At 43.0% G+C, this 14,077-nt stretch overlaps 1 protein-coding gene across 2 annotated transcripts in view; it reads right to left on the bottom strand.

The window, feature by feature from the left end:
- Nucleotides 1-14,077, bottom strand: part of APC (APC regulator of WNT signaling pathway) — a 283,126-nt gene that overhangs the window by 125,549 nt on the left and 143,500 nt on the right. For both annotated transcript variants that reach the window (XM_082244064.1, XM_082244063.1), the window contains exons 4-5: nt 12,887-12,971; nt 9,488-9,689 (exon numbers count right to left, since the gene is read on the bottom strand). In XM_082244064.1, the coding sequence (XP_082100190.1) occupies nt 9,488-9,689; nt 12,887-12,971 (287 nt within the window). The remainder of the gene's footprint in view (nt 1-9,487; nt 9,690-12,886; nt 12,972-14,077) is intronic.

The following is a 14,077-nucleotide window of genomic DNA, read 5'->3' as shown; positions in this document are numbered from 1 at the left end:
GGGAAGTGCAAATTATTGATAGGCATTCTACCACAGGTTGGTAGAACCTCAGTGCTGCACAGTGCTGAGAACCCGCCAAATTGCATTGTAAACAAATGATAAAATGAACAAATGGAAAGGTATGTCCAGCTTTTCCATACATCTCTATGAAACAACAATTCTGTTTTGACGTAGTAAACTAGTTTTATATTGTCAATATCTGGCTTATTGGATGATGAAAGTATAGCTCTACAATCTCTTTAAGGGTGCCTAGGAAACAAATAAACCACAAGGCAGGTACTGTGCCAAAAGTTCAGACTTTTTAAATCTGTGTTATGTAAGCATATGATCCCTAGGCACCTTTAAATTCCCGCTGCTGCCTACAATCGAGTAAGCTCCAATGTTCCATACAAATTTGTCTTTTTAAAAGTGGAACTGAACTCAAAAAGTAAATCATTTCCAATGCTGTATAAATACCCAGAAGAGTTGATTGTGCCTAATTAGTAAACTGAAAAACATACCCTTTCTCTTGAATTCCTCCAAAAAAATAATAGTACAATTCCTGGTATGTGTGGGTATCCAGGCACTTGTGCCTACAACCTAATAGCCATATATCTGCAGTGTGAGATCTGAGACATTTTTGCCTCCGACTGTTCATCTCAGGAGATCTTGAGTGAAAATTGGTGATATCCCTACTGTGCTGCTTCTTGTTCTCTTTTCTGGTGGCTCGAATTTGAAGAAGCTAATTCCTGCCTCTAGAAAGATGGCGGCCTCCACACAGACACAACGCAGAATAAGGCATTAATGGGACAAGATCCACTGCAAGGAGACCACAGGCAAAATTGGTTACTAGTGCTTTGCCCTCTGCCTTCCATTTATGGCACAGCCTCCAGTGTTCAGATCCTCTGAATTTATGAGTTTAAATGCTCATTTGAAAACTTGCGCAACATGTAAAAAGATCAACTTTTAATAAGGGAATCACTATTCTGACTCACTTTTTGGTCCTTTTTCATTAAAAGTGGTTGTAAAAAACCTTGTGTGCCTGCTCCCACCTTATACTCACTAGAGCCCCCCCTTGATCAGGTGATGTGCACAGGAGCCTCGGCTGTCCCGGTCTCTCTCTCCTCATTGGCTGAGACACAGCAGCGGCAGCCATTGGTTCCCACTGCTGTCAATCACAACCAGTGAGCCAATGAGGAGAGAGCAGGGGATGGGATAGAGCCAAGGCTCTATGTGTCAAGCATGCACCAGTGCCCTAACAGCAAGCAACTTGCTATGGGGGCACTGGTCAGGTGAGAGAAGCCATGAACGCCAGCAGAGGACCTGAGAAGAAGAGGATCGGGCTGCTCTGTGCAAAACCAATGCACAGAAAAGGTAAGAAGCTGGCTTAACTGAGAAAGAAAAAACTGGCAGATCACCATACTAACACATGCGATCTCCCCTGCTGAGCTATTGTGTTCTGACAGGGGGACTGCCCTTCTCGTCAGAACCCACTAGTCAGCATTCTCAGTCACTGGCTGCGAGTGCTGATTGCATGCTGGTTTGCCAGCATGCTCGTTTGACAGAGGCCGCAGTGAGGAGCTGTATACACGGTCCAAAAGTCAGATGGTTCCTGCTGAACTGACCGTTTTCAGCCCCTGTGTACCCAAGCTTTAATCTATTGATCTTGGTGAACAAGCAGTCCTTTTTTTTTTATCACAAAGAAATACAGTGTATGCAGTAACGCTACACAAGGCTTTTAAAAAGCCTGTTTCCTCCTACATTGAACTGTTCCACAATATTTTCTTTACCCTTTATGCTAGCCAATAAATGCTTTAAAATGCCTTCTGTGTTTTGAATTTAAAATAGAATTCCAGGCTAAACCTAACTAGTCTTAAAAATGCTCCCACCCCTCCTAACACCTATGCTGACTAACCTGTAACCTAACTATAGATGTATACACTTACCTATTTTCAGCCCGCTTCGGTCACGTGTCCCAGTTCCCCTCTGTTACTGGGGGCTGCAGGGGAGAGGAGGGACCTACAATAGATGGGCCATAGGACTTTATGGGTGACCTCAGCACTCCCAGGCATTTCCAGTCACTATCAAGCACCCTCTCCTCTACCCAGCAGCTGCTGGCTGACACAGGGAACACGTGACTGGACCAGAGTGAGCTTAAAATAGGTAAAGGTATATATATATATATATATATATATATATATATATATATATATATATATATATACATATACAGTGGGTACGGAAAGTATTCAGACCCCCTTCAATTTTTCACTCTTTGTTATATTGCAGCCATTTGCTAAAATCATTTAGGTTTATTCTTCTTCCTCATGAATGTACACATAGCACCCCATACTGACAGAAAAACACAGAATTGTTGACATTGTTGCAGATTTATTAAAAAAGAAAAACTGAAATATCACATGGTCCTAAGTATTCAGATCCTTTGCTGTGACACTCATATATTTAACTCAGGTGCTTTCCATTTCTTCTGATCATCCTTGAGATGGTTCTACACCTTCATTTGAGTCCAGCTGTGTTTGATTATACTGATTGGACTTGATTAGGAAAGCCACACACCTGTCTATATAAGACCTTTCAGATCACAATGCATGTCAGAGCAAATGAGAATCATGAGGTCAAAGGAACTGCCTGAAGAGCTCAGAGACAGAATTGTGGCAAGGCACAGATCTGGCCAAGGTTACAAAAAGATTTCTGCTGCACTTAAGGTTCCTAAGAGCACAGTGGCCTCCATAATCCTCAAATGGAAGACGTTTGGGACGACCAGAACCCTTCCTAGGGCTGGCCGTCTGGCCAAACTGAGCTATCGGGGGAGAAGAGCCTTGGTGAGAGAGGTAAAGAAGAACCCAAAGATCACTGTGCCCAAAGGGGCCTGCACAGAGGTGGGCGGAGTATCGGAGGTGCAGGCATCAGAGCAGAGCAGAGGGGTGACAGTTAGGAGGGGTAGAAGGGGACAAGGCAAGGAGGCTGATCCTGGGCTGGAGCACCCCAATAGATACGCCCCGTTGTGTGATGTTGGGGAAACCAGTCAGGGACCAGCATTGCTGGAGCAGAGCGACGCCCCTAGCTGCCAGGGGACGAACTCCTCCAGTGAGGCCGGGAGAAAGGGAAAGGAAAGACAGGTGCTGGTGGTAGGGGACTCAATTATTAGAAGGGCAGACAGTGTAATCTGTGACATAGACCGTGTGCGCCGAACAGTCTGTTGTTTGCCGGGCGCTCGGGTTCGGCACATCGCGGATCGGGTGAACAGATTATTGGGTGGGGCTGGGGAAGACCCAGCTGTCATGGTACACGTGGGTACCAATGACATAGGCAGAGGAAGACGGAGAGTCCTAAACGATTTCAGGGACTTAGGCGCTAAGTTGAGGACTAGGACCTCCAAGGTAGTATTTTCCGAAATACTACCGGTACCTCGAGCCACACCAGAGAGGCAGCGGGAAATTAGGGAAGTTAACGAGTGGCTGAGGAGCTGGTGTAGTAAGGAGGGTTTCGGGTTCCTGGAGAACTGGGCCGACTTCTCAGTCGGTCACCGGCTCTTTGGTAGGGACGGATTGCACCTAAATGGGGTGGGTGCAGCCGTACTGGGTGAGAGGATGGCCAAAAAGTTAGAGGGGCTTTTAAACTAGGGAATGGGGGGGAGGGTACAGATGTAGAATTAGCCAGTGGAAAGCAAGTTTCAGAGGGCAGAAATGGGGGCATTAGCGGTAGGGTGTTCGGAGCCCCTATACCCAGGGTGGGTACGGGGAAAAATCAAGAGAGCAGCCTAAAAACATCAAAATTACGAGGCTTATATACCAATGCCAGAAGCCTGGCCAACAAGATGGGAGAGCTGGAGCTGCTGATATTTGAGGAGGACTTAGATTTTGTGGGGATAACTGAGACTTGGTTTGACAGCTCTCATGACTGGATGGCGACCATTCAGGGGTATTCCCTTTATCGCAGAGATAGAGAGGGTAATAAAGGGGGAGGGGTATGTTTGTATATTAAGAACAGTATACAGGTAAATATGAGGGATGATATTAATAATGGAGCTATGGACGAGGCAGAATCCCTATGGGTAGAGCTTCAAAGGAAAGGCACGGTGGGGAAGGTAATATTGGGCGTATGCTATAGGCCCCCAAACCAGAGGGAGGAGGGTGAGGTGGACCTCATGTTACAGATAGGATTGGCAGCAAGGATGGGAAATGTCATTATAATGGGGGACTTTAATTATCCTGATATAGACTGGGCAGAAGGAACCGCGCATTCAGCCAAGGCTCGGCAGTTCCTAAATGTTTTGCAGGACAATTTCATGGGTCAGATGGTGAATGCACCGACAAGAAACAATGCGGTACTTGACCTACTGATTACCAACAATACAGACCTGCTCACGGATATAGAAATACGGGACAACTTAGGGAACAGTGACCATAGGTCAATTGGTTTCAGTATTAATTACAGTAATAGGAAACACAAGGGTAATATAAGGACACTGAATTTCAAAAGAGCCAATTTCCCTAAACTGTGCTCGCTGCTAGAAAATATCAATTGGGATAGAACCCTGGGAACAAAGAACACGGAGGAAAAATGGGAGTGCTTCAAGAGCATACTTAACAAGGGGGTGGACCAGTGCATTCCACAGGGAAATAAATTTAAAAGAGCAAAACTAAACCCTGGGTGGCTAAACTCCAACATAAAAATGTATATTAGAGCTAAAGAAAAGGCCTTCAAAAAATACAAGACTGAGGGGTCATTGGCAGCATTTAAGCATTACAAAGAGTGTAATAAGAAATGTAAAGATGAAATCAGGGCGGCTAAAATAGAACACGAGAGACATATAGCGGAGGAGAGTAAAAAGAACCCCAAGAAATTCTTTAAGTATATAAACAGTAAGAAAGCGAGGCCAGAACACATTGGCCCCATAAAAGATGATAAAGGAAAAATGGCCACTGAGGACAGAGAAAAGGCGGAAGTGTTAAATAATTTCTTTTCTTCAGTCTTCACAAAGGAATCGGGGGGCTACACGAACCCCGCTTGTAAGGCCGAACTAAATAATACACCTCAGGAAGTGCCGCCATGGCTAACAGAGGATAGACTTAGAGCTAAACTAGAGAAACTTAACATAAATAAATCCCCGGGACCGGATGGCTTGCACCCAAGGGTTCTAAATGAGCTCAGTCAGGTGATTGCCAGACCATTATTCTTGATCTTTAAGGATAGTTTACAGACGGGTATGGTGCCAGCTGATTGGAAAAAAGCCAACGTGGTACCAATATTTAAAAAGGGGCCGAGATATATCCCGGGTAACTATAGGCCGGTCAGCCTAACATCTGTAGTCTGCAAAATTTTGGAGGGGATGATAAGGGACCACATACAAGACTTTAGTAATGAAAACGGTATTATAAGTAGTAATCAGCATGGATTCATGAAAAATCGTTCATGCCAAACCAATCTATTAACCTTCTACGATGAAGTGAGCTGCCACTTAGATAAAGGTAAGCCTGTGGATGTGGTGTATCTGGACTTTGCAAAGGCCTTTGACACCGTTCCCCACAAACGCTTACTGTACAAACTAAGGAAGGTAGGTATGGACCATAAGGTGAGTACCTGGATAGAGAACTGGCTCCAGGGGAGAGTACAGAGGGTGGTGATTAATGGGGAGTACTCGGATTGGGCGGGTGTGGAAAGTGGGGTCCCCCAGGGTTCTGTCCTGGGACCAATCCTGTTTAATTTATTCATAAATGATCTAGAGGAGGGGATATCTAGTACAATCTCAGTATTTGCAGATGATACTAAATTAGGCATGCCAATATCTTCTATGCAGGATGTGGAAATCTTGCAAGCAGACCTGAACAAAATAACGGGGTGGGCAACTACATGGCAGATGAGATTTAATGTAGAAAAATGTAAAGTAATGCACTTGGGGGCCAGAAACCAGAAAGCAAGCTACTCACTAGGGGGGGAACCTCTGGGTGAGTCTAGGACGGAAAGGGACCTGGGGGTACTGGTAGACAACAGGCTTGGAAGTGGCATGCAATGCCAAGCCGCTGCAAGCAAAGCCAACAGAATACTGGGTTGTATAAAAAAGGGGATTCACTCCAGAAATAAAGAGATTATTCTTCCACTCTACAAGACTCTGGTCCGGCCACATCTGGAGTATGCTGTCCAGTTCTGGGCACCGGTCCTCAGGAAGGATGTGCTGGAACTGGAGAAAGTCCAGAGAAGGGCAACAAAAATAATTAGGGGAATGGAGGACATCGGCTATGAGGAAAGACTACAAGCACTGAACTTGTTCTCTCTGGAGAAGAGACGCTTGAGGGGGGATATGATATCAATGTACAAATACTGTACTGGCGACCCTAGCATAAGGAACAAACTATTTAGAGTAAGGGAATACAATAAGACACGTGGCCACTCACTAAAACTAGAGGAAAGGCGGTTTAACCTTAAAGTGCGTAAGGGGTTCTTCACTGTAAGAGCGGTAAGGATGTGGAATTCTCTTCCGCAAGCAGTCGTATCAGCGGGGAGCATTGATAGTTTCAAAAAACTATTGGATGGACACCTTAAAGACCACAACATACAGGGGTATACAATGTACGGTTAAAAGCAAACACACACACATAGGTTGAACTGGATGGACTTGTGTCTTTTTTCAGCCTCACTAACTATGTAACTATGTAACTGTGGCTGAGCTCCAGAGATGCAGTCAGGAGATGGGAGAAAGTTGTAGAAAGTCAACCATCACTGCAGCCCTCCACCAGTCGGGGCTTTATGGCAGAGTGGCCCGACGGAAGCCTCTCCTCAGTGTAAGACACATGAAAGCCCGCATGGAGTTTGCTAAAAAACACATGAAGGACTCCAAGATGGTGAGAAATAAGATTCTCTGGTCTGATGAGACCAAAATAGAACTTTTTGGCCTTAATTCTAAGCGGTATGTGTGGAGAAAACCAGGCACTGCTCATCACCTGTCCAATACAGTCCCAACAGTGAAGCATGGGGGTGGCAGCATCATGCTGTGGGGGTGTTTTTCAGCTGCAGGGACAGGACGACTGGTTGCAATCGAGGGAAAGATGAATGCGGCCAAGTACAGGGATATCCTGGACAAAAACCTTCTCCAGAGTGCTCTGGACCTCAGACTGGGCCGAAGGTTTAACTTCCAACAAGACAATGACCCTAAGCACACAGATAAAATAACGAAAGAGTGGCTTCACAACAACTCCGTGACTGTTCTTGAATGGCCCAGCCAGAGCCCTGTCTTAAACCCAATTGAGCATCTCTGGAGAGACCTAAAAATGGCTGTCCACCAACGTTTACCATCCAACCTGACAGAACTGGAGAGGATCTGCAAGGAGGAATGGCAGAGGATCCCCAAATCCAGGTGTGATAGACTTGTTGCATCTTTCCCAAAAAGACTCTTTGCTGTATTAGATCAAAAGGGGGCTTCTACTAAATACAGAGCAAAGGGTCTGAATACTTAGGACCATGTGATATTTCAGTTTTTCTTTTTTAATAAATCTGCAACAATTCTGTGTTTTTCTGTCAGTATGGGGTGCTATGTGTACATTCATGAGGAAGAAGAATGAACCTAAATGATTTTAGCAAATGGCTGCAATATAACAAAGAGTGAAAAATTTAAGGGGGTCTGAATACTTTCCGTACCCACTGTATATGTATGTATATATATATATATATATATATAGATAGATATAGATATATATATCTTTCTTTCTTGCACAGGTTAGTCAGCATAGGTGTAAGGGGGGGGGGGGGGGGGTTTAATTTTAGTTAGGTTTAGCCTGCAATTCTACTTTAACATTTCTCCAACCAACAGCAAAACAAGGTATTGCATTTTTAAAGTATATGTAAACGCTAACATATTTATCTTATTTTCTCCTTTTTTGGTCCATTAAATAGACAATAGAGTTTTTTTATATCTGTTTGACAAGTAAAAAACAATAAAATAGCTCCTCAGCTAGCCAGAAATCTTGTGGGCTGATGCTTCCTGTGCTCTTTACTTCTGAACTGCTATCATTTAGCATCGTCCTCTGCTACCTCCATGGATTACAATAACTCCTCTCCCTGTTATGCAGTCCTAATACAGTCCTAACTTTGAGTTATGTAGTCCCAACACGCCCTGTCTCAGGATGATAACGCAGCTCTGTACAGTTGTCACCCTAGCACAGGAAGGGAGTAAATGGCAGGATTATCAGAGCAAAATAAAGGTAAAAAGTGTGGAAAAAAAAGAAAATGAATGCACAAATAAATAACCAAGACAGATTTTTCCAAAAGGTCTTTAACCACTTTACCGCTAAGTACTGTAATAGTACTGCGGCAAAGTGGCTCGTTCCCGTCGGACGACGTAGACCTACGTCGTCAGACTCCTCCCCTGTAGGCGGCGCTCGCGCGCCGCCGGAGGCGCGCTCCCGCTGTTTTCATTCACAGCGGGAGTCGGGCCAGGGGAGGAGCAGCGGCGATCGCCGCTGCTCTGCCCCGATCGTCGGGGATCTAGTGTGGAGATCCGCCCGCCTGTGTAAACACAAGCGGGCGGATCTCCTCAGTGACAGGGAGTGACAGATCGGACTGTTCAGCATAGCTGGACATCCGATCTGTCCCTGTCTCACAAAGTCACCTCCCCCCCCACACGTCAGTAAGCACCAGGCATACATTAACCCCTCCCACTCCAATAAAGTTAACCCCTTCCCTGCCAGTGTAATTTTTACAGTAACAGTGCATATTTATAGCACTGATTACTGCAGTAATGTCACTGGTACCCCCAAAAGTGTCAAAAATGTCAGTCAATGGTCCGATCTGTCCGCCGCAATGTCGCAGTCCCGCAAAAAAAAAATCGCAGATCGCCGCCATTACGCGTTAAAAAAAAACACCAAAAATGACAAAAATCTTTCCCTTTGTTGGTAAACGCAATAACTTTTGCGCAAACCAATCAAAATACGCTTATTGCGATTTTTTTTACCAAACATAGGTAGCAGAAAACAAATTGGCCAAAAATTTTAAAAAAAATTGGTTTTTACATCTTTTTGGGGGGAATTTCATATAAAAAAATGTGAAAAATATTGTTATTTTCTCAAAATAAACGCTCTTTTTTTGTTTATAGCGCAAAAAGTAAAAATCGCATAGGTGATCAAATACCACCAAAAGAAAGCTCTGTTTGTGGGAAAAAAAGGACGTCAATTTCGTTTGGGTACGGCGTCGCACGACCGCGCAATTGTCAGTTAAAGTCGCACAGCGCCGAATCGCAAAAAGTGGCCCAGACGTAAGACAGCAAAATGCTCTAGTGGTAAAGTGGTTAAAATTTGCATCTAGAAATCACTGGCAATATGATCTGTTAATATACCCATCATCCCCTCTCTACCGTACATACATCTGGCGCAATCAGCTTTCCTTTAGGAAGCCTGGCACATAATAAAAGCTGCCTACTGGAATAAAAGTGAAAAAGATGAATTTGAAAAATGTAAAGGAATAAAAAAAAAAAAAATCTGTTGCCAATGCTTACCGCTCCTTCTCCAGTTCTTCCATATACCCAGGACTCTCTCTGCTACCGTTGACAATTCCCCTCCGAGGAAAGGAGCCCATCGGAACTGGACTGCACTCCCCTGAGTGGCCTGAATGGGAGCCTTCTCTGCTTCCATAAGACCGGTGAGGCATCTTTGACTTCATCTTCACCCCTGTGAAGTTTGTGCCATCTAAATTTAATTCTGAAAAGTTAAAAACAATTTTTTTTAAATGCCAGTCAGCAAATGTTTCTTTACACGACAATTCAATATGAAATTAAAAAACTCTGATAGCATACAATCAATTAAAATCAGTAAAATTAACTAGGAAACAAAAAGGTATGACTATGAAGAATATTTATTCATACTTCAACATGCCAATAAGTGAACATGGAATGAAGAGGTTAACCTGCAATCTTGCTGTTGCATAACTTTTTGTTAAACCCACAAAGCATGCAGGCATGCCTGTATGTCTCAGGAGTGTTTTCAAACCTATGTACACAAAAGACAGGCCATATTCTGCGCTTCTTATCTCATGATAAAAGTCCATCAGCCAAAACAAAGAAGAAAAAAAAATATCAGGAAATCAGGAGTCAGTGAATGATAATACAGTAAAACCTTGGATTGAGAGCGTTTTGCAAGAAAAGCAAACATTTTTTATAGAGTTTGATAAACAAGCGATGTCTTGATATACAAGTAGCATCACGTCACAAATGAGTATAAAAGAGAAGAGAGGCGCCTCCAAGTGTAGCAATATGGTTACATTTAATGAAGGTACAACATTTAGCAACTCCCATGGTTGATGATTATTAATAGGCACATCTAAGTATGCAGGCATCCGGGGTAAAGCTGTCCACATAGGTCGTCCTCCACACCACCATCGACGTCATCCCTTCCACACTGCACTCCACGAGCGCTTTGAGCCTCGCTTTCACATCGTTCTACTGCAGGGTAGTCTTCCTGGTGACGATTACACATTGTGACAGCGGTGAGAGACCGGGGGCAGAGGATGGTCTATGTGGACAGCTTTACCCCAGATCCCTGCATACTTAGATGTGCCTCTTCTAATCACCAACCAAGTGAGTTGCTAAATGTTGAACCTTCATTAAATGTAACCATATTGCTACACTCTTCTCTTTAATACACTCTAGCTCCTGCTGGATTTTACTTCTAATCCCCTTGTAGAGACAGCAAATTTGGATGGAAATTTTATGGTCATATAAACCATCACATTGCTTTAATCTTTTTATATGGACTATAAACTGAAGGACTTATGAATAAATGGTTGTGGAACGAATCATCTGAGTTTTCATTATTTCTTACGGGGAAATTTGCTTTGATATACGAGTGCTTTGTATTACAAGCAGGTTTCCGGAACAAAATATGCTGGCAATCCAAGGTATTACTGATGATAATACATGACACCATTATTCCGTAACTGTATTTTTTATAAAGACTCCTATTCCATGGTGATGATTTCCTCTATAACTCATTATTACTGTAATGCAGTAATAAATATAGGCTCACTTTTTTTTCAACTCTTAATGCTACCGTAAGATGCTGACAAGCACCAAGGAGTGGAACCATGGCTCTCTCACACAACATAGTGACCCAGCTCTCCAGTAATCCAACATATTGTATACTTGTTTGAGGTCAGTGGCTGAATATGTTGAAACCAGTGAATCACTATGATGGCCAGGCAAGTAGCAGTTTCAGGAAAAACCTATATGAAAGAGCTCATCTGGCATAGATTTCTTTTACTATGAAAGCAAATTTAGCACCGTTCCAGAAACTCTAGACAAATATCACCAGTAAACTGAAAACGTATTAGGTTAGCCATACTTTCCAATTTCGTATGCATGTCATGTGTTTGAACCAAGGTTTAAAATAAGTTATTGGTAGCAATGTAAGGCCAATGGCACAGAGCAGTCTATATTGCTAACAACATACAAAATGATGATGGATCTTGGGAATCCCGCTGGTCAACAAATGTGGCAGTGCTTCCAACCATGTAGGTGGTAAAGGCCCGTACACACGTACCGATTGTCGGCTGTAAATGTTCGGCCAACATCCGATCGGCAGATTGTCGGCCTGTTAGTATGATGCTTCCGACAACAGACTGCGACTTTTCGGCCAAACAAAATCTGGTGTGCAGGCTATAAAATTTTTGTTGGCCAACAAAGAACGGCCGATTGTTCGTCAGTCAGTACAGATTTTGGCCGACAAAAATGTGATGATCGAGACTGGGCATGCTCAGTGAAGAAAAAACACACGAAAAGTAGACCAGAACATGACATCACTTCTGCAGTTGGTTGTTGTTGGCCGACAAAATTCATGTGCAGTCTTGAGCACTTTTCAACCAACAAAACAGCACCGGACAAAAGACGGCCGAACGGTCGGCTGACAATCGGTACGTGTGTACGGGGCTTTAGTGTCAAAACCATTTGAATAAAGAAAAAAGAAGACACCATACCAGCTACCATCCAAAATTTCATGGATTAAAAATAAAAGTTAAAAAGTCATAGCAAAAAAGTAAAAAAAAAAAAAAAAAAGGTGACCAGTGCAGCCCACCAGATGCTGGCCATACGCTATACAAAAAAATCATTTGAACTCATTTTCGAAAAATGAACACTTGGCCGTGAGAGCAGAAGTTAGTGCCATCATGTAATGACCGAATTTTGATCGATAAATTGTTCAATGGACATGAATTAATCTGTTTGTTGTTAATTTTATCACATATTCCTAGTCCAAACAGTTCGGGCCAGAAACACATTATACCCTTCAATTTACCGTTCGTTCAGCAGAATTTTTCAAACTGTTCCTTCGATTTTTCAGCTATGAAAAGTTAAAACTGATTTTCTATTTGTGCCCAATAACTGGACGAAAAACGGACGAGCGGACCAAATGCCAGATTTTCGAACTATTTGTTGGCCAGCACAAGGCTTTCTTCCCCCAGTATATGGATTACTGATATGTACTTGATTAAACAGGATTTATTTTGTAAATATTTTGTAGGGGTTAACGAATTACAGCAAGACCATCTTCGAATGGTCATCAAGTGGACAGGACTTGCATTCAATACATAAATCGGAAGAACAAAACAAACCTAAATATCATTTAGGTTGTCTAAGGCTGGAAGAATATATTCTTAGCTTGACTGGCTGTCCAGAAATATTATTCCAAGAGAACACCACTGAAAAATAGGTAAAAGATATTTGCTCTACAAAACAATCTTTACACACAAACTAATTATGTAGTAGCCTACTGAAAGTACTAAACATGCCAATAGAAAGAAGAGTTCTGAAACACATTCATGAGGCATAATTCCTGCTCTTGGGATCTCATCACTTTTACATACCACATACCGGTATATGATAAATAAAACTGGAAAAAGAGATTACCTTTCAGACGCTCTAACAGATCAATCTGGCCGGAAGAAGCCATAGCTTCATCCTCGATGCTTCCTTGGAGCTGTTTGAGAACCTCCTGTAACAAAGAATGAAGTACAATCAGCACCCCAATAACCAACATTGTGTTATCATGGCACAGTATGAAACCAAGCTGCAAACAGTCCTGCAGTCTTTGCTATCTGTGAGGATGCAATGGCTCTGAAATGGGATCTCTCTCAGTCTGCTTCTGCGGGATTCTAAATTACACACTAATATAAGATATTGAAGCATTGGCACCAAGCCACAAAAGTCATTTTACTTCAATACTGATCAGCAAGGCATATTTATCAGTACTCTGAATGGTATGGTCAACGTAACCTTGACTGCCTCATATTATTATACAGATATTATTCAGCAGTATGTTGAAATGGTTCTAAAGGCAGAAGGTTTTTTTTTTTCCTTGATGCATTTTCTGATCAGCCCCACCCAACACCCCACTTATACTTACCTGAACTTGATCTCAATCCAGCGCTGTGCATGAGAGCAGGGGCTCTCTACTCTCTCCTCACTGGCCATGGAGGCAGCAAGCAGGAGCTATTGGTTCCTGCTGTTGTGAGAGCAGGGGGTGGGATTGAGCCACACTATGTATGTCAATAGACACACATAGTGCAGTTCAGGACTGAGCCGACACAAGTGCCCCCCAAAGCAAGCAGCTATGGGGGCACTTGTGTCGGAAAAGGGGAAGAGCCAGGAGTGACGAAAGGGGACCCACAGAAGAGGAGGATCAGGGCTGCGCTGTGCACTTCAACCTCTTACAACCACTTTAAGTCAGTCTTTCTTTTTGAATTCTTTGTTTAAATCCACAGTTTAAAAAGGTATACAGCATATTTTATGGCATTTCTACACTCAGGTGGGGTGAATGTAAAAGTACAGTGAAACAAGGTAATAGCAAAAGTGTGAGTAACTGTGTCAAGCTGTCAAACTTGCCTGTGAAGAAAATACTCTGCATATTATGATTATTGTTACAGGTACTTATATGGCGCCTCAATTTACGCAGCACTTTACATGTATATGGAGGTTACAATCTAAGTTCCTCAACTCACATTCATAAAAACACATACTAGGGTCTAATTTAAACAGGAGCCAATTAACCTACCAGCATGTCTTTGCAGTGTGGGAGAAAACCGGAGTACCTGGAGGAAA

This window comes from Pelophylax lessonae (assembly GCF_965119305.1).
Source record: "Pelophylax lessonae genome assembly, chromosome: 1".
NCBI classification, from domain to species: Eukaryota; Metazoa; Chordata; class Amphibia; order Anura; family Ranidae; genus Pelophylax; species Pelophylax lessonae.
The sequence above is the reverse complement of the archived record's forward strand: the minus strand, read 5'-3'. Positions and strand labels throughout refer to the sequence as shown.